Consider the following 26,324-nt stretch of genomic DNA (forward strand, 5'->3'; position numbering starts at 1 on the left):
AATGAAATAACCAGGAAGTGAAACTAAAACATGAATCTGATTCCAATCGTATATCTACATTGAGTGTTTAGATGTAAACAGGTAAAAAAAGGATAATGTAATAAATTTAATTTGTATTTCTTGGTATTTTTATTTTTAATATAGGCCTATACAATCGCCTTTAAGATTTAAAATTATAGAATCCTTCAATTTCAGGCCTAGTCTAGATTTTTTATTTTGTTTTAAATTTTACTAATCACGGACTTGTGAAAAAAGTTGCAAGTATCACTATCAATGATCAAGTATCAAGTAGATCTAGAATAAAGTCTAGAATCTATATTAATATTATTATTAGATCTAATAAGTAATGAAAGTGAAAGGAAGAAAAATTGGGTGGAATTTTTAATCGGTGTCCGATAATGGAATCATCTTTAAAAAAGGGGTGTTAGGTTACTGGTAGTTAACTAAATATTAAATAAACACATGACTGGCTAATGTCAATACTAACCCGAACCCAAACCCTGGTCCTAACATTTATAATTTATTAACATTAACATTCGCTAAAAATTACTAAGCATGAATAAAATTAGTCGAGATTACAATACTAATCTACTAACAATCCAACACACCTATTTTATAGAAGAGTCTATTATTGGACATTTGTATCTAAAATTGGATGATAAGTGCTGCTTGATACAGTGGATAAATGGCAAATGTTGGCATCATTATATGTCATTAAGTGTTAGCCAGTGTTCAATAATAATGCCACAATGATAATGGAATCTTCTTAAAAGTAATTGACTTACTGGTAGTTAACATAATACCAATATTACTCACTAATACTAATGCCATACCAATGTTAACCCAATTCCTAATGCAATTCCTATGGTAATAGAGTGTAAAATTCAACAACTGTAAAATTTAAGCCAAGATTTATTTAAGATAAATCAAAATCTTGATAAAAACACATTTGATCAGATCATAATTAAGTGGGTATCTGGGGACAAAAGTGAATCCAGTTCCAGTACATGTTTTATCAGTTAGATACTAAAATCCTGCATTTTCTTAACAGTTCTTCCACAAAAATTTCTGTACAATAATATGTAAACTCTCATTCATTTGCCTTTTAGTAGGTACTAAAGTTCCCTTTCAAACCTGATGGTCCATGGGGCAATTAAAGTAGACTTCACCTGTTTCTGTCACCTCATCATATAAAGAGATGTCCAGACACCTTTCCTTTACTTTCCCTAATTTGAGTCAGGTACCCATCAGAAGTGGGTGGGCTCAGGGAGGTTTTACGGACTTGAACCTAGATTCAAATTCGAAACTATTCAGGTTACCATTTGATGCCACCTTCTCTTTCATTTGCCTTTTATAAATGGATTGATTTCTACGACAGTTTTATATAATTATAATTTCTTTTTAGATTGGTTTAATTAGTCTTCTCTCGGCATGTGCAAATATTCACAAATCTGGTGCTACCAGTAGGATAAGCTCACAAATCTAATGTGACCAGTTGGTTAAAATTGGGCCATGGATTTCGCTACAAAGAACCTGGACTCAATATTTCGTGGCAAGACTTTGGATGAGGTGTTACAGCAAGACAAAGCACGATGTGATGATTTGGACATCAATGTGATGTGGTACCATGGCAAGATGCAACGAAACAATGCAGAGAGCATCTTACAAGAAGGTAATTATTTCATCCATGAAAAACAATTGGATCTATACAAACTTTCTTCTTACGTCTACTAACTACTATGTGAGAGGTTGTAGCACTACTGTTATACTCTGTCTAGCCAATTACTAGTTCATTCTAAAGTGCGACGACAACAAACCATCCAAATGACTTGATAGAAGTTGCTAGTCAACTAGTTTATTTCACAATACAAATACATTCACCGACTCGTACAATTAATATTGATACTAGATTACATATCCGGCATCACCCCAAGACTGCAAGAACAAGATAATTTTGTTTTTAGATATAATATACACTGGTTAGCCGTGGTGGCTAGTAAAGTTATACAAAAAAATTTTTTTTTAAGTATAGGAATTAAAATAAATGATTATTTTATTAATAAAAATGTTTTAAAAAATCTTATAAAACAAAAACTAATTGCATTGTGGAGCACAATAGCTATCCCAAAAGACCTGATGCTCCAGTATGGTGGGTATGTAACTCAGATTAGGGAAAGTAGAGGTGGCTGGGCATAGAATGGATTTTAATATCCCTTTAATAGAAACAGGTGAACTCTGCTTCAGGTCAAAAAGGGTAACTTTGCTTTTATAAGACATCCAATAATCATGACAAATATGTAAAAGTAATTTGGCTAAATGCTGAAATTATGATTTTTTTTTTTTTGCAAGTTTTGTTTAGTTAGAGTTTATATCATCATCATCTTTTCCTGTTGTTATTCAAGACACACGGGGTAGAAGAAATCGAGTTCATCTGTTTCAATGACCTAAGCATACAGGGGGATAGTATGGTCAGTACTATGGCCAACTTCCTTTTTTTTCCTAACATGAGTCAGAGCTTGGGGGATGTCCTTCAAACATGAATCCAGGATCTGAACTCAAGACTTTTGGGTTAGCAGTCATAAGCTCTACCATCTAACCATGAACCACACCATCCCCAGAGTTTAGATAATGAAACAAAAAACGATATTTTCCTCGTTTTATTTCAGCAATGCAAATCAACCCCAGTCAATAAAATGAAACAAAAAGTGATATTTTCCTCGTTTTATTTCAGCAATGCAAATCAACCCCAGTCAATAAAATGAACCAAAAAACGATATTTTCCTCATTTTATTTCAGCAATGCAAATCAAGCCCAGTCAATAAAATGTAACAAAAAATATTTTCCTCGTTTTATTTCAGCAATGCGACTCAACCCCACCACAGACTCAGATGGTCTATTTCTAGTCAGGGACAGCACAGCCTCAGAAGTAGACTTTTCCCTGTCCTTCTTGTTTGAGTCAAAGTGCTACCACTTCTACATCCAGCGCAGCAAAGAGGGTTATTTTTTTATAGAGGGCGGGCCCATAGTACATGGTATGTCAACATCTCTTTGATTTTTGCCCACAAGGTTATTTTTTTACAGGGCGGTCCTACGCTATAAAGTACATCTAACTGATTTTAGCATACAAGATTATATTTTTACAGGGCGGTCCTACACTCAGAGGCATAGCGACCCCTCCCGTCGCCCGGGAACAAACTTTAAATTTTTTTGCACCCCCCATATATTTTTTATATTTATAATTCAAAATTGCAGCTAAAAAGAGCTTATTTTGGCGCCCCTAGGGTCGGCGCCTGGGTACATATGTTCCCCTCCCCCCCACCCCTTCGCTACGCCTCTGCTTACACTACACTGTATATTAACTGATTTTTGGATTTTTGCCCACAATATTATATTTTTACAGGGCGGTCCTACACTATACAGTACATTTAACTGATTTTAGCATACAAGGTTATATTTTTACATGGCAGTCCTACACTATACAGTACATTTAACTGATTTTAGCATACAAGGTTATATTTTTACATGGCAGTCCTACACTATACAGTACATTTAACTGATTTTAGCATACAAGGTTATATTTTTACTGGGCAGTCCTACACTAAACAGTACATTTAACTGATTTCAGCACAGAGGATTTTTAAATTGATGTCCTGTATTACTCAGTACATCAGACTTACTAAACTTCACTCACAGAATAAAAAAAAATATGAGGTTCTAGTCCTGTATTTCTCAGTACACCTAACTGACTGATTTTAACAAAGAGTCTACTTATTGTATATAAAGTGGCCCTATAATAGATATGCCTACTGATTTTAACAAAGAAACTACTTCTTTTATAGAAGGTGGCCGTATAGTAGATACGCCCACTAGTTTTAACAAAGAAGCTGCTTCTTGTGCATACGGTGGCCCTAAAATAGACCTGTCTACATCGCTAAAGAATTTCTCATCTATAGTCCACAGGGAAGTGAATTAAAGCATGGGAGACAGCATGACATTACACAACAACTAGCTAGAGATAATTACACTTCCTGAATATTTCTTTTATGTTGTCATCAGAATTTAAATAACATTATATATATATATATATATATATATATATATATATATATATATATATATATATATATATATGCACGCACATAAGTGTTATTAATATTAATAATTTATGATACATGTTTAGGAATAATTTTTTTTGGGGGGGGTGGAAGGGGGGTTAGAGTTATGTGATGATGTGCTATAGGGAGCGAGGGGGGGGGGGGGGGGGTTAAAAAATGTGACAGGATAAATTTAAAAAAAATGAAAAGCATTAATGTATATAGAATTTATAGGTATCTGAGGTTTGGTGCTTGGAAGATCGTAACATAATTTTTTTAAACCTCTTTAATTTTTAGGTCTAGAACAGCTGATTGACCACTATGTCCAGTCTGCTAACCGCTTGCCCACTCGTCTCAGTAAAATTTGCAAGGGCACTCTACCTCCCGCTAAAGTGCGCAAGCTGGGGCCGACAAACCTGCTTCATCGGGCCGTAGCAGAGCGTATGTTTAAAGTTGTTGAATCTAAGAATTGATTACTAAACATTTTCTTGTTAGGAATCAGCATGATCAAGTAGGTAAACACATGGTTGCTAAACCGAAAAGTCTTGAGTTCAAAGGAAGCTCGATTTTAGGAAATATTTCTTCTGGGAGAGACGACTCCAAAATCTAACAACTGCTGCTTTGTAGTTGGTTTTTGGTTGGAAAGCAAATCCAAAAAGAAAAACTGGCTGAAATCAGAGTCAACTGTCTAAATAGCGCATAGTCAATTGACACATAATACTTAATTGTGTTTGAGGGAATCCCTGCCACCACTAGAATTAAGAACGAAGAAGAAGAAGTATTCTTACTGAACATTAGTTCAACAAATTGTTAATTAAAGTCAGTTAAATATTCTATGATTCTTATTGAAACCAAAAAAGTAGCTGGATTAAGAAGTACTTAGAAAGCAAATTAGATTCACAAATGTTTTGATTAAAGTTTTGCGTGTATTTGTTCCAGGTCGTGAGGACATTGTAAAGAAAATTTTGGGCCACCCTCTTCAACCAGATATTGATGCAAAGAACGACTCAGGTAATGGATAGAAAATAGGCCGATTCTAGTCGGAATAAGATACGCATGCGATACGCATGCGCAATGGAGAGAAACTACGACTTGCCTTAGCGGCGATGTTTTCGATGGTACTGCGCATGCATGTGTTTACAACCGCAGAACCCTAACACCAACCCTAATCCTATCCTTAACCCTATCCCTAATCCTATCCCTAACCCTAACCCTAGCCCTAATCCTATCTCTAACCCTAGCCCTAATCCTATCCCTAACCCTAGCCCTAATCCTATCCCTAACCCTATCCCTAATCCTCATTCTAGCCCTAACCCTAGCCATAGGTCACTGCGCATGCGGAGAACTATCTTTTGCCGACTAAATGGAGAAGTTGGGGAGAAAAATCTTCTTCCGAGTAGACACTTCGTAGAAAATAGGTAGTAACTATAGATGGTAAATCACAGTAAAAATTTTAATACATAATTTTTTAAATGTTTTTATACTATACTAAAATACTTGTTTACATAACTATTCAAGAAAATATTATGTACCTATTTGGTAAATCATTTGCCAATTTAAAATTAACCAGACTTAAAGTAACCTACTTAAAGTAACCTGTTAAAAATTAACCTGTGTAAAATAACCAGTTTATAATTCACCAGCTGTTGAAAATTAACATGTAGTCTCTAGATAAAAGTTAATGTTTGCCTTTCAGGGTCAACAGCGTTACACGACGCAGTCACTCTCGGCCTAGATAAAACAGTCAGGCTACTCTTAAACCAGGGCGCCAACATTAAAATCAAGGACGTCAATGGAGACACACCGCTACACGTAAGTCACCACAGACCCATCAACTTGCTGGCTTAGTTTAATGATCCCATTAGCACTGAATTTATTTCTTTACTATTCAGATAATAATCATAAACTAACATTTTTTATAAAGTTAACCTATTATTTATGGTAATCCTAGTTTTTCCTTTTAAGAAAAACTTGAGTAATGTATCGTAAAGTAGCTGCTTTTTTATCTAAGGACAGATGAATTTAAGTTCATCTGATTCTGTTAACTATGTATATGGATGGTTAGTGTTGTCAGTTCTGTGGCCATCCATCCCTAATTTGAGTCAGGTACTCATCAGAGCTGGGTTGATTCAGCGACCTAAACAAGTCAAGCCCGGTAACTGAGCTTGCAGTGTTGCAGTCATGTAGTCTGACCATGCCCTCCCATAAGCAAACTTTGATGAGAGGGCAATTTCTTTTTTTATCAACTTGCAACTCAATTTTAATGAGCAGTAACATTTAAGATAGATTTCTTGAATTATTAAGGAAATACTCTATAAAATAATCTTATGAGTGCCATTGCCTTCATCTGGCTCGAAGATTGTCCCATCCCATCCTATGAGTATGTGCCACCATATGAGCGCCATTGCCTTCATCTGGCTCGAAGATTGTCCCATCCTATGAGCATGTGCCACCATATGAGCGCCATTTCCTTCATCTGGCTCTAAGATTGTCCCATCCTATGATCATGTGCCACCATATGAGCGCCATTTCCTTCATCTGGCTCTAAGATTGTCCCATCCTATGAGTATGTGCCACCATATGAGCGCCATTGCCTCCATCTGGCTCTAAGATTGTCCCATCCTATGAGTATGTGCCACCATATGAGCGCCATTGCCTTCATCTGGCTCTAAGATTGTCCCATCCTATGAGTATGTGCCACCATATGAGCGCCATTGCCTTCATCTGGCTCTAAGATTGTCCCATCCTATGAGTATGTGCCACCATATGAGCGCCATTGCCTTCATCTGGCTCTAAGATTGTCCCATCTTATGAGTATGTGCCACCAGCTGTCACTGTGTATGTGGTGTCTACAGAATACCCTCATCAAAGAATTTCTCTCTTTCTACAGAAAGCCTGTGAGGTGAACCGGGCGTCAGCTGTAGTCCTCCTGATCACACACGACAACACGTGTATGCAGGAGAGAAGCCCTCAGACAGGATACGTTGCGCTTCACACGGCAGCGATGCATGGGCATACAGAATGTGCTAATGTAAGGAAGAGATTTTTTTTTTGTTTCTAATAATTAATTGTGTTTCACATCATATAATGGTTGATTGGGCAATCTTTCTCAAGTTATGGCAAGTAAGAAAGTCATATTTAAAAAAAAATTAAACTACAAGATATTTTGCTTTGATGAACAGGGCTATTTACCAGTCATTCATCGAAAATACATTTTCTATCAATTACATTAATTTTTATGACATCACATATTAGTTAATTGAGCAATCATTCTTCTAGCAAGTAAGAAAGTTCTATTTGTTTTAAAAAAAAATTTCAAATAGAACTTTCTTACTTGCTAGACGAAAGATTGCTCAATTAACTAAGACATTTTGTTTTGATCAATAGGGCTAGTCATGAGTCATTCTTCTAAAATATATTTTTCTACTAATCTAAAATGACAACACTAGAAACATTACCACTTTTAATGGTGTTCATTCTTCTAAAATATATTTTTCTACTAATCTAAAATGACAACACTAGAAACATTACCATTATTAATGGTGTTCATTCTTCTAAAATATATTTTTTCTATTTATCTAAACTGACAACACTAGAAACATTACCACTTTTAATGGTGTTCATTCTTCTAAAATATATTTTTCTACTAATCTAAAATGACAACACTAGAAACATTACCATTTTTAATGGTGTTCATTCTTCTAAAATATATTTTTCTACTAATTTAAAATGACAACACTAGAAACATTACCACTTTTAATGGTGTTCATTCTTCTAAAATATATTTTTCTACTAATCTAAAATGACAACACTAGAAACATTACCACTTTTAATGGTGTTCATTCTTCTAAAATATATTTTTCTACTAATCTAAAATGACAACACTAGAAACATTACCACTTTTAATGGTGTTCATTCTTCTAAAATATATTTTTCTACTAATCTAAAATGACAACACTAGAAACATTACCACTTTTAATGGTGTTCATTCTTCTAAAATATATTTTTCTACTAATCTAAAATGACAACACTAGAAACATTACCACTTTTAATGGTGTTCATTCTTCTAAAATATATTTTTCTACTAATCTAAAATGACAACACTAGAAACATTACCACTTTTAATGGTGTTCATTCTTCTAAAATATATTTTTCTACTAATCTAAAATGACAACACTAGAAACATTACCACTTTTAATGGTGTTCATTCTTCTAAAATATATTTTTCTACTAATCTAAAATGACAACACTAGAAACATTACCATTATTAATGGTGTTCATTCTTCTAAAATATATTTTTTCTATTTATCTAAACTGACAACACTAGAAACATTACCACTTTTAATGGTGTTCATTCTTCTAAAATATATTTTTCTACTAATCTAAAATGACAACACTAGAAACATTACCATTATTAATGGTGTTCATTCTTCTAAAATATATTTTTTCTATTTATCTAAACTGACAACACTAGAAACATTACCACTTTTAATGGTGTTCATTCTTCTAAAATATATTTTTCTACTAATCTAAAATGACAACACTAGAAACATTACCATTTTTAATGGTGTTCATTCTTCTAAAATATATTTTTCTACTAATTTAAAATGACAACACTAGAAACATTACCACTTTTAATGGTGTTCATTCTTCTAAAATATATTTTTCTACTAATCTAAAATGACAACACTAGAAACATTACCACTTTTAATGGTGTTCATTCTTCTAAAATATATTTTTCTACTAATCTAAAATGACAACACTAGAAACATTACCACTTTTAATGGTGTTCATTCTTCTAAAATATATTTTTCTACTAATCTAAAATGACAACACTAGAAACATTACCACTTTTAATGGTGTTCATTCTTCTAAAATATATTTTTCTACTAATCTAAAATGACAACACTAGAAACATTACCATTATTAATGGTGTTCATTCTTCTAAAATATATTTTTCTACTAATCTAAAATGACAACACTAGAAACATTACCACTTTTAATGGTGTTTTATCTGCAGGTGTTGTTGAATGCTGGCGCAGCCTTGTATTCCAGAAATACAAATGAAGAAACACCCATAGAGTTAGCGGAGAAGTTTAGGCGGACAGAGTGTGTTGAGCTGTTTAGTGAGTTTGTTTAGCTTTTTACTAAGTTTAGCAGCATTTCATTTCAGTTTCACTGAATTTTATTTAGCCAACTTTTTTATGCCAATCATTTAGTGAGTTTGTTTAGCTTTTTACTAAGTTTAGCAGCATTTCATTTCAGTTTCACTGAATTTTATTTAGCCAACTTTTTTATGCCAATCATTTTTATTAACATTTAAATCATTACTTAATGTTTTTGGTTTTGCAATAACTAAAGCAATGTATCATTGTTAAAGTGTGTCAAGTGAGTTCATACTTATTTAAAACTTGCAGCTAGTTTCAAAGAGCATCCTGTGGACACACAAAAGTCGGACTGGTTTCACCCAGAGCTAGATCGGCAGGTGATAATTTATTTTTATGGCACCATTCACGTTCACGTGTTTTCACATTACCCAAGCTATATTTAAAAATTTCTTTATAATAGTACACTGTGTTCGCCCGTTTTCTGAATGTAAATAGCTTTATTCCATGGTTATTATAATTTACATTCCTGTAATTGAGGAAAGCTTGAAACCAAAAATTTCTTTTCAAAATCACCATTGTTATCCTAGTGGAATATAATATTGTTAACCTTTTATATTTCTAATGTTTTTTTGTCTTCATTAATTGTATAGCCATATCTATGGGGTTATTGCCCTTATCCTGTTAGCCGTACACCTTTATTACTGTGACATAGAGCCGTACTGTCATTATGTTTGTCTGTTTGCGTTCTTCAAGGGAGCAGAAAATGTATTCAACAGTCAACCACTTATTCTGTTAGCCTTACACATTTATTACTTTAACATAGAGCCTTACTGTCATTATGTTTGTCTGTTTGTATTCTTCAAGGGAGCAGAAAATGTATTCAACAGTCAACCCCTTATTCTGTTAGCCTTACACATTTATTACTGTAGCCGTACTGTCATTATGTTTGTCTGTTTGTGTTCTTCAAGGGAGCAGAAAATGTATTCAACAGTCAACCCCTTATTCTGTTAGCCGTACACCTTTATTACTGTAGTCGTACTGTCATTATGTTTGTCTGTTTGTATTCTTCAAGGGAGCAGAAAATGTATTCAACAGTCAACCACTGACTAGTGGGCTGTTCCTGATTCGGCCGAATAAAAATATGGAAGGTCAATATGTCCTCAGTCTGGTGAAAGACAAAAGTGTTTATCATTATGAGATTAAAACCAAGGTAAGACATGCCCCAGCTGTAGTTTTCTTCTAAGTGGTGTTATATGTTGGCATAATTGTCTTAAAATTATTTATTATCTCAAAAAATATTTAAATTTTTTTTTAGCATTCTTTACATCATTTTCTACTAATTTTCAAGAATTCTTTTTCTTAATTTTGCTTTCATGATTTTATACCATCGCTTATTGATGCATTGTTGTTTTAAGTGTGTTTTATTCTCTCCATTGCTTTTTATTTTTATTTCCTAACTAGTAAGTAAAGCAAAGTTCCCTTTTCAAACCTGACGGTCTATAGGGCATGTGAAGTAGAGTTCACTTGTTTCTGTGCCCAGCTGCTTTTACTTTCCCTAACGTGTGTTAGGTACCCATCAGAGTTGGGTGGACTCAGGGACGGTCCACTGATTTGAACCCGGATTCGAACTCGAGACTTACGGGTTAGCAGTCCAGCTCTCTACCGCTAGACCACTCCGTCCCCCTAACTACTGCAACTAATCTACAAATGTTTGTCAACTGCAGGAGTACAGGAATTCTATTGTTCACTACATAGACGACGGACCCCTGCATCTCTCACTAGAGCTGCTCGTTCAGTATTACCACAATTTTGAGGATGGGCTGGGTGTTCCACTACGTGCATCCATATCAACCAGTTCGTCTTGTTTTTTTTATTTCCTCAATATAGTTACAATATATAAAATTAACTCTATTATACTAGTCAGAAAACTTGAATGTGTCTTTCTTTTTTGTTTCCTCAAATTAGTTACAATACGTAAAATTAATTTTATTCTAATAGTCAGAGAACTTAAGTGAGTTTTTTTTTTAAGATGGGTTTATAACAATGTCTAAAATTGAACAGTCATTAAATGGTTGTTATATTTGGTTTACTCAGTCCTGAAAAATGTAACAAGAAGTAATGTAATACTGAATTGTTAGTATGAAAATTATAATCCTGTTTTAAACTTATTATCAATCAGTTACTAAAAATGGCTTTTTTAAAAACTTTAAAAAGAATATTGTTTCTATGATTGTATGCTTAAAAAAATTATCTATGCGATTGTACTTTTCAGATAACAAAGTGAAGGAGTTAATAATCCAGGAGGTTTACAGTAATTTGGTGTCTCCCAGGTCACCCAGCATCAACCCATTGTCTCATCCAAGTAAGTTGTCCAGTCCCTTGTCACAGTAAGTTGTCCAGTCCCTTAAATCAGTAAGTTGTCCAGTCCCTTGTCACAGTAAGTTGTCCAGTCCCTTGTTACAGTAAGTTGTCCAGTCCCTTGTTACAGTAAGTTGTCCAGTCCCTTAAATCAGTAAGTTGTCCAGTCCCTTGTTACAGTAAGTTGTCCAGTCCCTTGTTACAGTAAGTTGTCCAGTCCCTTTGATGGTCACCATAAGTTGTCCAGTCCCTTGTATGGTCACAGTAAGTTGTCCAGTCCCTTGTATTGTCACAGTAAGTTGTCCAGTCCCTTGTATGGACACAGTAAGTTGTCCAGTCCCTTGTTACAGTAAGTTGTCCAGTCCCTTGTTACAGTAAGTTGTCCAGTCCCTTGTATTGTCACAGTAAGTTGTCCAGTCCCTTGTATGGTCACAGTAAGTTGTCCAGTCCCTTGTCACAGTAAGTTGTCCAGTCCCTTGTTACAGTAAGTTGTCCAGTCCCTTGTATTGTCACAGTAAGTTGTCCAGTCCCTTGTATTGTCACAGTAAGTTGTCCAGTCCCTTGTTACAGTAAGTTGTCCAGTCCCTTGTTACAGTAAGTTGTCCAGTCCCTTGTTACAGTAAGTTGTCCAGTCCCTTTGATGGTCACCATAAGTTGTCCAGTCCCTTGTATGGTCACAGTAAGTTGTCCAGTCCCTTGTATTGTCACAGTAAGTTGTCCAGTCCCTTGTATGGACACAGTAAGTTGTCCAGTCCCTTGTTACAGTAAGTTGTCCAGTCCCTTGTTACAGTAAGTTGTCCAGTCCCTTGTATTGTCACAGTAAGTTGTCCAGTCCCTTGTATGGTCACAGTAAGTTGTCCAGTCCCTTGTCACAGTAAGTTGTCCAGTCCCTTGTTACAGTAAGTTGTCCAGTCCCTTGTATTGTCACAGTAAGTTGTCCAGTCCCTTGTATGGTCACAGTAAGTTGTCCAGTCCCTTGTCACAGTAAGTTGTCCAGTCCCTTGTTACAGTAAGTTGTCCAGTCCCTTGTATTGTCACAGTAAGTTGTCCAGTCCCTTGTATGGTCACAGTAAGTTGTCCAGTCCCTTGTCACAGTAAGTTGTCCAGTCCCTTGTTACAGTAAGTTGTCCAGTCCCTTGTTACAGTAAGTTGTCCAGTCCCTTGTTACAGTAAGTTTTCCAGTCCATTGTTGGTCACAGTAAGTTGTCCAGTCCCTTGTATGGACACAGTAAGTTGTCCAGTCCCTTGTCACAGTAAGTTGTCCAGTCCCTTGTTACAGTAAGTTGTCCAGTCCCTTGTTACAGTAAGTTGTCCAGTCCCTTGTTACAGTAAGTTTTCCAGTCCATTGTTGGTCACAGTAAGTTGTCCAGTCCCATGTATGGTCACCATAAGTTGTCCAGTGCCTTGTATGGTCACAGTAAGTTGTCCAGTCCCTTGTATGGTCACTGTAAGTTGTCCAGTCCCTTGTATGGTCACAGTAAGTTGTCCAGTCCCTTGAATGGTCACAGTAAGTTGTCCAGTCCCTTGTATGGACACAGTAAGTTGTCCAGTCCCTTGTATGGACACAGTAAGTTGTCCAGTCCATTGTTGGTCACAGTAAGTTGTCCAGTCCATTGTTGGTCACAGTAAGTTGTCCAGTCCATTGTTGGTCACAGTAAGTTGTCCAGTCCCTTGTATGGACACAGTAAGTTGTCCAGTCCATTGTTGGTCACAGTAAGTTGTCCAGTCCATTGTTGGTCACAGTAAGTTGTCCAGTCCCTTGTATGGACACAGTAAGTTGTCCAGTCCATTGTTGGTCACAGTAAGTTGTCCAGTCCCTTGTATGGTCACTGTAAGTTTCCAGTCCCTTGTATGGTCACAGTAAGTTGTCCAGTCCCTTGAATGGTCACAGTAAGTTGTCCAGTCCCTTGTATGGTCACAGTAAGTTGTCCAGTCCCTTGTATGGTCACTGTAAGTTGTCCAGTCCCTTGTATGGACACAGTAAGTTGTCCAGTCCCTTGTATGGACACAGTAAGTTGTCCAGTCCATTGTTGGTCACAGTAAGTTGTCCAGTCCATTGTTGGTCACAGTAAGTTGTCCAGTCCATTGTTGGTCACAGTAAGTTGTCCAGTCCCTTGTATGGACACAGTAAGTTGTCCAGTCCATTGTTGGTCACAGTAAGTTGTCCAGTCCATTGTTGGTCACAGTAAGTTGTCCAGTCCCTTGTATGGACACAGTAAGTTGTCCAGTCCATTGTTGGTCACAGTAAGTTGTCCAGTCCCTTGTATGGACACAGTAAGTTGTCCAGTCCATTGTTGGTCACAGTAAGTTGTCCAGTCCCTTGTATGGACACAGTAAGTTGTCCAGTCCATTGTTGGTCACAGTAAGTTGTCCAGTCCATTGTTGGTCACAGTAAGTTGTCCAGTCCATTGTTGGTCACAGTAAGTTGTCCAGTCCATTGTTGGTCACAGTAAGTTGTCCAGTCCATTGTTGGTCACAGTAAGTTGTCCAGTCCATTGTTGGTCACAGTAAGTTGTCCAGTCCCTTGTATGGACACAGTAAGTTGTCCAGTCCATTGTTGGTCACAGTAAGTTGTCCAGTCCCTTGTATGGACACAGTAAGTTGTCCAGTCCATTGTTGGTCACAGTAAGTTGTCCAGTCCCTTGTATGGACACAGTAAGTTGTCCAGTCCATTGTTGGTCACAGTAAGTTGTCCAGTCCATTGTTGGTCACAGTAAGTTGTCCAGTCCATTGTTGGTCACAGTAAGTTGTCCAGTCCATTGTTGGTCACAGTAAGTTGTCCAGTCCATTGTTGGTCACAGTAAGTTGTCCAGTCCATTGTTGGTCACAGTAAGTTGTCCAGTCCATTGTTGGTCACAGTAAGTTGTCCAGTCCATTGTTGGTCACAGTAAGTTGTCCAGTCCATTGTTGGTCACAGTAAGTTGTCAAGTCCATTGTTGGTCACAGTAAGTTGTCCAGTCCCTTGTATGGACACAGTAAGTTGTCCAGTCCCTTGTATGGACACAGTAAGTAGTCCAGTCCATTGTTGGTCACAGTAAGTTGTCCAGTCCATTGTTAGTCACAGTAAGTTGTCCAGTCCATTGTTGGTCACAGTAGGTTGTCCAGTCCCTTGTATGGACACAGTAAGTTGTCCAGTCCATTGTTGGTCACAGTAAGGTGTCCAGTCCTTTCTATGGTCACCATAAGTTGTCCAGTCCCTTGTATGGACACAGTAAGTTGTCCAGTCCATTGTTGGTCACAGTAAGTTGTCCAGTCCCTTGTATGGACACAGTAAGTTGTCCAGTCCATTGTTGGTCACAGTAAGTTGTCCAGTCCATTATTGGTCACAGTAAGTTGTCCAGTCCCTTGTATGGACACAGTAAGTTGTCCAGTCCCTTGTTGGTCACAGTAAGTTGTCCAGTCCCTTGTATGGACACAGTAAGTTGTCCAGTCCATTGTTGGTCACCATAAGTTGTCCAGTCCATTGTTGGTCACAGTAAGTTGTCCAGTCCATTGTTGGTCACCATAAGTTGTCCAGTCCCCTGTATGGTCACAGTAAGTTGTCCAGTCCCTTGTTGGTCACAGTAAGTTGTCCAGTCCCCTGTATGGTCACAGTAAGTTGTCCAATCTCTTAACTGCTCTCTACACGTGATCAGAGTCTCCCTACCCTAATCTCTCAACCATGTAAATTGTCTAGTACATTTAGTAGTAACTTTACCGTGTATTCCCCTCACCACTCAAATTCATCAACCCAGTCACTTGATGTGTGATCATTGCTGGACATCCACATAGATGTCCCCCCCCCCCCCCCTGTATGTGATTTCCAAATGACCAGGGCCCCATAACACATCAAATTTTTTATCAGAAAGTTGGCCAATCTTTTGTTTTGTTAAAATTTGAAAAGTATAATTAAATTTCAACTCAATTTATTTAGCAATGAATCCATCAAATCAGTAAAGTTTTATTTGCTCTTACAGACCGCATATATTATTGGTTTGAATGTCATGTATTTTTAAACTATGATGAGCTGATTACATTAATCTGTCACGTTTATTCTGTACCTGTATTTTAAACTATGATTGGCTGATTACATTAATCTGCCTTGTTTATTCTGTACCTGTATTTTAAACTATGATCAGCTGATTACATTAATCTGTCATGTTTATTCTGTATCTGTATTTTAAACTATGATGGGCTGATTACATTAATCTACCATGTTTATTCTGTACCTGTATTTTAAACTATGATCAGCTGATTACATTAATCTGCCTTGTTTATTCTGTACCTGTATTTTAAACTATAATCAGCTGATTACATTAATCTGCCTTGTTTATTCTGTACCTGTATTTTAAACTATGATTGGCTGATTACATTAATCTGCCATGTTTATTCTGTACCTGTATTTTAAACTATGATCAGCTGATTACATTAATCTGCCTTGTTTATTCTGTACCTGTATTTTAAACTATCATCGGCTAATTTCATTAATCTGTCATGTTTATTCTGCTGCAGATGCCTATAAGCCTAGGTTACCTCCACGCCCACAAGAGTTAGAATCTCCACCACCAATGGAAAGTCCACCACTTCCTGTGAGTTCACGTCTGCTCTCTGTATTTTCATTTTTATTAATTTTTTTAGTCTAAGATTTCTATTTACTTCATGTATTTTTTTAGATTGAAAAATATCCATTAAAAATGTTTTGGTTGGACTTACATTTTTTTTTCTATTTTTCCTTTTTTTAAAAAATTCACAGCCAACACCATCTATAGCTGAAGATAAAGATGACTCAAAGAAAATAACAGTGAAAAAAGAAGAAGAAAAAGAGGAACTCAAAAAAATTTCTCCGAAAAATATAAAATTAGGTTTGTTATTATAAGTTAATTTAGTGTTAAAATAATAAAAAATAGTAGGCTTGTTATAAAAATAAGTAAGATTATAATTGGGATGAAGACTTTATTATGAAATGTTCTTAAATTTGTCTATTTCTTAAAGTTGTCTGTTTTTCTTTGATTGCTATTTAATTTCAACAATTGCACAAAAGTGCTAAACATGTGCTGCTTTCTGTTACAAAATTGTAACACCAAATTATTCTGTGTAAATCTACATAGGATTTAATGTTTATCTTTCTCCTAATAACCATTCTAATTTTGTCAACAGGAAACGAGCTAGGCAAGGGGGAGTATGGATCTGTCATGAAAGGGGAGCTAATTATGGAAAAGAAATTTCTCAAAAAGGACAAGGTAAAACTTCATGATAATGTTTGGCTCTGGATGTAACCTGGATTTAAAAACTAACATTATACTTTTTTAGTGTCTTCATGATCATACAATATCTGTACAGTAGATGGTTAATCAGCTCAATTTTGAAATGTTCTACCATGATATATATATATATATATATATATATATATATATATATATATATATATATATATATATATATATATATATATATATATATATATATATATATATATATATATATATATATATATATATATATATATATATATATATATATATATATATATATATATATATATATATATATATATATATATATATATATATATAGTAAAATATATTTTTCTTCTGAAATTCCATTTCTTTCCCATCTTGTTTATCCTAATGAAGACCTTTGCTTTTGAGTTAGATTTGTTAAACCAGAATTGATTTTTAAAAATGGGAGGCGATTCATAGCTACCTTTGTATTATAGTAATCCTTTCAACCAAACAAGATTAATTGTTTTTGATTTGTGTTTTTATAACTTTTTGTAGATTCCGGTCGCTATAAAGACCTTCCATGCCGTTGGAAGTATGGAAGACTTCAAGGCTGAGGCTTATGTCATGCAGTCTCTGAAAAATGATTACATTGTTCAACTGCTGGGGGTGTGTGAGGGGCCCCCTTTAATGTTGGTGAGTCTTGCTACTAAATGTGGGGGGTGTGTGAGGGCCCCCCTTTAATGTTGGTGAGTCTTGCTGCTAAATATGGGGTGTGTGTGAGGGGCCCCCTTTAATGTTGGTGAGTCTTGCTGCTAAATATGGGGGGGGGAGGGTATGAGGGGCCCATTCAAGGTTGGTGAGTTTTGCTACTTAATATGGGGTATGTGTGAGGGGCCCCCTTTAATGTTGGTGAGTCCAGTTACTAAATATTGGGGGGTGTGTGTGAGGGGCCCCCTTTAATGTTGGTGAGTCCAGTTACTAAATATGGGGGGGGGGGGGTGTGTGTGTGAGGGGCCCCCTTAATGTTGGTGAGTTTTGCTACTAAATAAGGGGAGTGTGTGAGGGGCCCCCTTTAATGTTAGTGAGTCTGGTTGTCTATTTGGCTGATGAAGTAGCATTCACCTATTTATGTGATCTTGGCATATGATGGGATAGTTTGGTCCGCACCATACCCAGCTGTCTTGGCTTTCCCTAACATGATTCAGACACCCATCAGCTGGGGTGAGGGACGTCCCACAGCCTGGATTCTGGTATACAATCTTGAGACTTTCGGGTTAGCAACCGTAAGCTCTACCAAATAACCACACTGTCCCACTCCTAGACTTTAACTGCACTTGAAATTAATGTACTTGTTTTTAACCATTTCTTCAGGTCGAAGAGTTTGTTCCTATGGGGTCCATGTTGGATTACCTTGAGGACCACCCAGAGAAGGTCAGGGTCAAGCAGGAGCTGTACCTGTGGGCAGCGCAGATAGCCCAGGGCATGATGTATCTGGAGACCAAGAGGCTTGTGCACAGAGATCTGGCGGCCAGGAATATCTTGCTGCACTCCTTACAGAAGGTAACTCAACTCACTCCTTACAGAAGGTAACTCAACTCACTCCTTACAAAGGGTAACCTCACACATTCCTTACAGATGGTAAACTAAGCCACTCCTTACAGAAGGTAACCCAACCCACTCCTTACAGAAGGTAGCCCAACCCACTCCTTACAGAAGGTAATCTAAGCCATTCATTACAGAAGGTAACATAAGCCATTCCTTACAGAAGGTAATCTAAGCCTTTATTACAGAAGGTAATCTAAGCCATTCTTACAGAAGGTAATCTAAGCCATTCCTTACAGAAGGTAATCTAAGCCATTCCTTACAGAAGGTAGCATAAGCCATTCCTTACATAAGGTAATCTAAGCCATTCCTTACAGAAGGTAATCTAGGCCATTCCTTACAGAGGTAATCTAAGCCATTCCTTACAGAAGGTAATCTAGGCCATTCCTTACAGAAGGTAATCTAGGCCATTCCTTACAGAGGTAATCTAAGCCATTCCTTACAGAAGGTAATCTAGGCCATTCCTTACAGAGGTAATCTAAGCCATTCCTTACAGAAGGTAATCTAGGCCATTCCTTACAGAGGTAATCTAAGCCATTCCTTACAGAAGGTAATCTAAGCCATTCCTTACAGAAGGTAATCTGGACTTGGGTCATGTTACCCTTCTAGACCTGTTGTTCAATAGAGTATGTGAGGTAGAGTTCCCCTCTTTCTGTGACTTTAAAATGTAAAGGGATAGAGTGGTCACATCTGCCTTTACTTGAGTTGGTTACCCAAAACAGCAGGCTGGACTGAGATATCCTATAGACTTGAGCATGGGATCTGAACCCTGAGGCTTTAGGTACACAGTTATGCGCCCTACCACCCACCATTACCAACTCATATGTTACCCTCTACAAGAGTCCATGTAATAATTTTAACTTTCCAAATTTTCTAGGTAAAAATTAGTGACTTTGGCTTATCAAGAGCCATGGGGACAGATAAAGAATATTACAAGGCAACAAAAGGTGGACGCTGGCCCATCAAGTGGTGAGTTACTGAACTCATTGGTTACAGGCCAATAGCTGATTGTTCTTTTTTTTTAGTAACAGTATATATGTTACGGTCAAAGCCCGAAGTCGGCCAATGCTAGGATTGGCCGGCCAATCTGCGCATTGGCCAATATCGCCTCCCATAGGTCGGTCAATGTCCGAAATTTTGCTTGATTTCAGCCTTTGGCCGGCCAATCCGCAGACTGGCCATGGTGGACCGGCCAAAGTCTGCAATAGAAGATCATCTGGCTAGGGACGACCGGCCAAAGTGCGAATTGGAAGATCATGAGCAGATTTTGTTTTTTTTTATGCCGTAAGGATCATGAAATTAAGTCTTTATTGATTATTAATAAAAGTAAATGACAGAAATATTCAAATTTTTTTATTGTACTATAGTCTCAATCTATCAATATCATCATTTGTTACAACAAGTTGAACTTTTATGGCATTTAGAATTACATAGTAGCTTGTTATTTTTACACTTGCAGCGATTTGTTGTGCACTTAGTTGTGCAATTGCAGCGAGTGTAGCCTTTACCCCCAGTCAATGACTGTGAAGATGCAATGGTTCTTAGTGATTTTTCCTCAGTGCCAACTGACGACAATAAGAGCAGTTTTTCGTGAAGAATTGAAAACTCACTTCTAGCATACAGTTGTTTTAGAACACCATGTTCCGTTCCTAATATGTAGAAACCGCCCTCGACGCTCATGACAACTGCAATCACGCTTCGGGGATCACCGTGACCTCTGTCAACATCTGGAAAACGGATGCGCACATTGTCACCCACTTCACCATCTTTAAATTTTGTATTTGATGTTTTAAGCATCTTAGCACCTTGAGTTTGCAAGCCAGTATGAGCTGCTGATCTTTGTTCCATGATGTCTTGTTTGTTGTGACACAATCTGCAGGTAATGTTCCCTCCGTACCCTTCGTCTGCTTCATTGGGTATTCCACAAATAGCATAAACATCGTTGCCACAGGATCCAAAAGAATGAGCTGCACTACAATGTTTTTCACAAACTATACAGAATCTGTTGGCCACATTATTGTCACGCAACTGGTCTGGGCGTTCCGCCACGGCAGTAGATGTGTTAGCTGAGGATGTCGTTGCATTTATGTCAACCTCCATTTCTTGTTCAATGTTCTCAAGATCTTCCTCAGTAACTATTTTATCGAGAGCCCATATATGGAAACTAACATGGATTTACATTTTTTTTTCTTTTGATAGCCATCTGCTATGTCTGTCTCATGGTCTGACGGCCCTTTTGATCCATGTCGCCTTGCATATAGAATGCTATACAAACAAGAGCTAAACAATACGTTACTCTCAATGAAAACGCACCCAGAATAATGAAAATGCGATCACAACTTAGTCTAGATAGAACATTGGCCAGGACAATCCCGGCCAGTGCGCGCATTGGCCGGCCAATGTACAAAATACGCTGTCAAGTTTAAGCGCTTCGGACTTTGGCCAGTACGTCCCGGCCAGTGCGCGCATTGGTACGAAATACGATCTTAGTGCAAAGCTTTTCGGGCTTTGGCCAAGAGAGCTGGCCAATGCGCGGATTGGTAGGCCAATCCGCGCTTTGGCCGCACTTCGGGCTTTGACCGTAACATATACAAACACATCTTGACAAATTAGACAACAGTGATGTTTTACAGTTTATTTTCATATAACTTCTTGAAATTTTTGGAAATTAAAAAATAAAAACCTACATTAGTTTTAATTAGGCTAAAATGTATTCAGGATTAAATAAATTTTGTTGTTTAATAATTAAAAGGAAATAAACTAAACACTAGGAAATTATTGTTGTTACACTTAAGCTACACTCATGACTTTGCTGTACATCCTATATTTAGTTTAAGTTCCCTTTTCAAACCTGACGGTCTATAGGGCAAGTGAAGCAGAGTTCACTTGTTTCTGTGACCTCGGCATATGAAGAGATAGTGTGGTCAGCACTATGCCCAGCCGCCTTTACTTTCCCTAACATGAGTTAGGTACCCATCAGAGTTGGGTAAACTCAGGGACGGTCTACTGACTTGAACCCGGATTCGAACTCGAGACTTACGGGTTAGCAGTCCAGGTCTCTACCTATAGGCCACTCCGTCCCCTATATTTAGTTTAAAGAGGCTTAAACTTGGATGATGTGTACTGTTTGGTTGGCGATGTGCCCATCATTTGTTGAGAACTTAGTTTATCATCATATGTAGGGTCACATTAAAGGCAACTCAAAAACAGTAGAATAAATAGTTGTTACTATGTTTTATCAAGGCTTTGTGTCAATGATTAGTTAGGTCTGGGGTAAGGTTTAAGATTATGTTTACGGTTAAGTTAGCAACATCTCAACAGTGCACTTATAAAGTTTCTATTCTAGACGTTGTCTGTCCCCACGCAGGTATGCCCCTGAAAGCGTCAACTTCGGACATTTCTCACACGCCAGTGATGTGTGGAGCTATGGCGTCACACTGTGGGAGATGTTCTCATACGGGGGAGCGCCGTTTGAAGACATGACTGGCGTGGAGGTGAGGAATTTTTTACACAAAATTAGAAATTTGATTGTAGCCCTACTATCACGTTTGAGGCTGGGCCGTTTGAAGACATGACTGGTGTGGAGGTGAGGAATTTTTTACACAAAATTAGAAATTTGATTGTTCTGATTTGAGTAGCCCTACTATCACTTTTGAGGCTGGGCAAAGTGCTGACCACACTGTCCCTTCATATGCCGAGGTCAAGAAACATGAACTCTACTTCATCTACGCAATGGATTGCTAGGTCTAAAGAGGATTCTTTACTTAACTAGCACCTGTATGATATGTCAATTCAAACATGACTTTTCATAGATATCTATATATATAATTCTCTTCTGGGAGACGCTAGAATACAAGCTGTAAACGCGCTCCCTACCACTCCCACCCCTACATGGTCTTAGTGAGCTCTAAATGTTTACAAACAGAGCCGGGTTTAGTGACGGCTATTAGGGGCAGATAATTTAGTTTGAAACGATTTTAAACGTAGGGGGGGGAGGGGGGACGGAAGGGGGGGGGGGTTATGGTCCTTAACGTGCTACTTATAGTGTTTTAAAGAAATATTTTCAGTGTCAGCGTTGGTACCGTCGAATTCACAAATTATGAATTACTGAAAAGTAGAAAAAACAACAACTAAAATAGCGGCGTATGTTATGCCGCGGGCCGGCTCGTTTATTATAAAAATTCAAGTTCCCCTTTTGAATCTTATGATCCTTACCCAACCTGTAGGACCAGGGTACTAGCTTTTTGTATGGCCCCTACCCACACAGATCTTTCTAACTTAGTTTAATCTGTCAGGAGTTTACACTCCAGCTGGTATAGATAAGATGGTCCTAGGTTACTAGCGAGCCTTTGTTTCCATACCTGTGTAAAATAACCATAGGATTAAGGTGGACCCCTACAGACTGGTGTCTGAGATCCGAACTCGTGACTCTCTGGTTAGCACTCAAGCACTCTACCACCTGACCACACTGTTATGAAGTAATCTGTTCCTGGGACTTGTATTGTTTCAGTTTATATGAATAAAATAGTAATTTACTGTTGTACATTGTATTGTTTAGGTTATAAATTAATTTACCTCTACTGCCCATATATTGTATTGCTTAGGTTATAAATTAGTTGGCCTCTACCCCCTGAATATTGTTTTGTTTAGGTTATAAATTAGTTGAACTTTACCCCCTATACTTTATATTGTTTAGGTTATAAATTAGTTGACTTCTACCCCCTATACTTTATATAGTTTAGGTTATAAATTAGTTTACCTCTACCCCCTATATTTTTATTGTTTAGGCTATAAATTAGTTAACCTAGACCCATATATTTTGTATTGTTTAGGTTATAAATTAGTTGACATTTACCCTATACTTTGTATTGTTTAGGTTATAAATTAGTTGACCTTTACCCCCTATACTTTATATTGTTTAGGTTATAAAGTTCATTGAGGATGGCAACAGACTGGATAAGCCTGAGAAATGCCCCACCGTGGTTTATGACATCATGCTGCGCTGTTGGTCAGCCGAGCCGGTCAGCAGGCCAACGTTTACTTGGCTCAATAAGCATTTTGAAGAGGAGCCGGAGTACATGAGTACGCGGGAGTTGATGCGCACTGCCAGAACACAGTAAAGCCTTGGGTCAGTGTGCCAGATCAATTTTTAAGCCTTGGGTCAGCGTGCCAGATAATATTTTTAAGTCTTGGGTCATGTGCCAGATCAATTTTTAAGTCTTGGGTCAGTGTGCCAGATCAATTTTTAAGTCTTGGGTCATGTGCCAGATCAAGTTTTAAGTCTATGGTCACTATGTCTTAAGGGTCAGGGTTTAATAAATCCTCAGGTCACTGTGCCAGATTTTTAGCCTTAGGCCTTAACAGGCTTTTGGTCCTTTTTACAGCTTGGGTAGCCTTAAGTTGGTACTGTATTCCTAAATTACATCAACTTAAATTTTTACCTTTTGAATGTCGCCATGTTACATAATGTAATGTATGACCCTTAGGTAGCCTTACGTTGGTACTGTATTCCTAAATTACATCAGCTTAAATTTTTACCTTTGGAATGTCGCCATGTTACATAATGTAATGTATGACCCTTAGGTAGCCTTATGTTGGTTCTGTATTCCTAAATTACATCAACTTAAATTTTTACCTTTGGAATGTCGCCATTTTACATAATGTAATGTATGACCCTTAGGTAGCCTTACGTTGGTACTGTATTCCTAAATTACATCAGCTTAAATTTTTACCTTTGGAATGTCGCCATGTTACATAATGTAATGTATGACCCTTAGGTAGCCTTACGTTGGTACTGTATTCCTAAATTACATCAGCTTAAATTTTTACCTTTGGAATGTCGCCATGTTACATAATGTAATGTATGACCCTTAGGTAGCCTTACGTTGGTATTGTATTCCTAAATTACATCAGCTTAAATTTTTACCTTTGGAATGTCGCCATGTTACATAATGTAATGTATGACCCTTAGGTAGCCTTACGTTGGTACTGTATTCCTAAATTACATCAGCTTAAATTTTTACCTTTGGAATGTCGCCATGTTACATAATGTAATGAATGACCCTTAGGTAGCCTTATGTTGGTACTGTATTCCTAAATTACATCAATTTTTACCTTAGAAATGTCGCCATGTTTGACATAATGTAATGTACGACCAGTGTTGATATATTATTTGACAGCAGGCCTGTCATGTTATTGTTCCTTTAATTTTTTTCATGTATTTCTTGTTTTCGAATACAACGCAACCCTAGTTGGTTGATAATAGAATGTGTTGCCATAAATACATGTAATAATTTTTTTTATATATTAAACTGACTGTGATCAGTTACGTTCACACTTTAAACTAGTTGCTTATATATATTTTCTTCTTGGTACTCACATTATTAATCCACATTTTAAAAATTTAACAATTAATTAAAATAGTTAGTTTAGATGTTTTTTTATTCTCTATCTGCATCTTTACAGTTATTTTTACACCCAGTAATTCGACAGTTGCAATTGATAAAAATAAATCAACAAAAAAATGTGTCAATTTAATCATCCTGTGTGATAAAAATAATTCTTTTAATAATTTCTTCTGAGAGTTGCGCCCCCTCATTTTTTAGACCCCCCCCTCATTCCCAATTGCTAATATTATCATAGGTCTGTATGGTAGTTCTGTTTGACACTTTTAAAGATGGCTTTAATAAAATACTTACTACTACATAAATGAATATCTAAATGGCTATCTGAAAGGATTTGAACGATGGCTATGCAGTCTAACTTTGTGTAGGGGTACTGGTTCACGCTGGCTAGTAGTCTACCTTTGTGTAAATATTGGTGGACTGGTATAAATTTTTGTAAAGATGCCCTGTATAATTCAAATGCTGTAGTAAGTTACAAAGTAGCTAGTAAGTCTTATCAATACTATGGAGTTACAGTAACTCATTCAATGTATTGAAAGAACACTCCTCATTTGTTGGTTTAAAAAAGTATCCTGTTCCTCTGATCTCTGTTGTTCACCCAGCTCTATATGTTTTAGGACCAACATCTGCCTGCTCAAGTTCATTCTCTTTTCTTTGTCAACATGAACACCGACTTACTGTCCATGATTCCATTTAAAAATAATTCTTTAATTTTTCTTTAAATTTAAATTTTTAAAAAATCTCTTAAGTTTAATATTACATTAAAATATTACCCATATTTTCTTTACTTTTTATTTCATTTCTTCAATATGTTTTAATTTCTTCATATCTATTTACCTTTGCTCATCATCCATTTAGTATAAAGGTTTTATTTCTTCTTTCTTTTAGCTTTCAAACGCCCCTATAACTCTTGGTTTGGTAGTTGCACATCTTAGATTGGTTTACCGCTTATGTTTTAGCACCTTTGATCAAGTTATTAATTTTAAAAGACTTACTGAGTAATGTAATATGGCACAAAAGGGATTTGGCAATTAAATTTTATTTTAAGATTTTTGTTTAAAAATATTTATTTAATTGAACTAACATAAGTAAAATAAAAACTTGATTTAACTTCAAATGAAAAAAAATGTAAGGATAAATTGAACCTTTTGTAAAAGGCTCAATGCAATATTTACAATAATTTCTAAGAAAATGTATTTATTAGACATTGTGCTCTCCCCTTATTTGAGTAATCTCCCCTAGATAACTTTTTAATAATAACTTTCAAAAACATTAATAGACTAAACTGAGTTATAGATAAAGCTTAATTGAGGTACAAAATACATTTTAATCCACAGTAAAATTTGTATTGATAAAGCTGAATTGATGTTCAAAATACATTTTAATCCAAAGTAAATTTTGAAAATGTACTTGTAAATTTTCAAATTTTTATATCCAATGTTACTCAGCATTTGCATGTTTGTTTAAAATCCTGTTATTGTTTATACGTAATATAATTAAGTAAATTATTGCAAACGGCTCAATTTATTATATAGTATATGAGATAAAAATGTATAC

General features: G+C 36.6%; 1 protein-coding gene across 1 annotated transcript; it reads left to right on the plus strand.

Moving 5' to 3' along the window:
• LOC131942672 (tyrosine-protein kinase HTK16) lies at nt 1-26,324 on the plus strand. Its single transcript, XM_059302576.1, has 20 exons — nt 1-81; nt 1,406-1,672; nt 2,859-3,032; nt 4,392-4,535; nt 5,034-5,105; nt 5,791-5,906; nt 6,985-7,125; nt 9,115-9,220; nt 9,512-9,579; nt 10,275-10,412; nt 10,927-11,056; nt 11,475-11,564; nt 16,052-16,128; nt 16,293-16,401; nt 16,697-16,779; nt 17,317-17,454; nt 18,133-18,321; nt 19,241-19,332; nt 21,731-21,857; nt 23,286-26,324. The coding sequence occupies exons 2-20, from the start codon at nt 1,513-1,515 to the stop codon at nt 23,481-23,483; spliced, it is 2,352 nt and encodes a 783-aa protein (XP_059158559.1). The 5' UTR covers nt 1-81; nt 1,406-1,512; the 3' UTR covers nt 23,484-26,324.

Source organism: Physella acuta, unplaced genomic scaffold (genome assembly GCF_028476545.2).
Source record: "Physella acuta isolate Inbredline_101_S28 unplaced genomic scaffold, ASM2847654v3 ptg000418l, whole genome shotgun sequence".
In the NCBI taxonomy this organism is placed as follows: Eukaryota; Metazoa; Mollusca; class Gastropoda; family Physidae; genus Physella; species Physella acuta.

What these genes read in the sequence shown, in the direction of transcription:
- LOC131942672 (XM_059302576.1), top strand. Translation starts at nt 1,513, where the DNA reads ATGGATTTCGCTACAAAGAACCTGGACTCAATATTTCGTGGCAAGACT. An exon ending in AGAGAGCATCTTACAAGAAG is followed by an intron (nt 1,673 to 2,858) that starts GTAATTATTTCA and finishes GTTTTATTTCAG; the next exon opens with CAATGCGACTCAACCCCACC. An exon ending in ATGGAGACACACCGCTACAC is followed by an intron (nt 5,907 to 6,984) that starts GTAAGTCACCAC and finishes CTCTTTCTACAG; the next exon opens with AAAGCCTGTGAGGTGAACCG.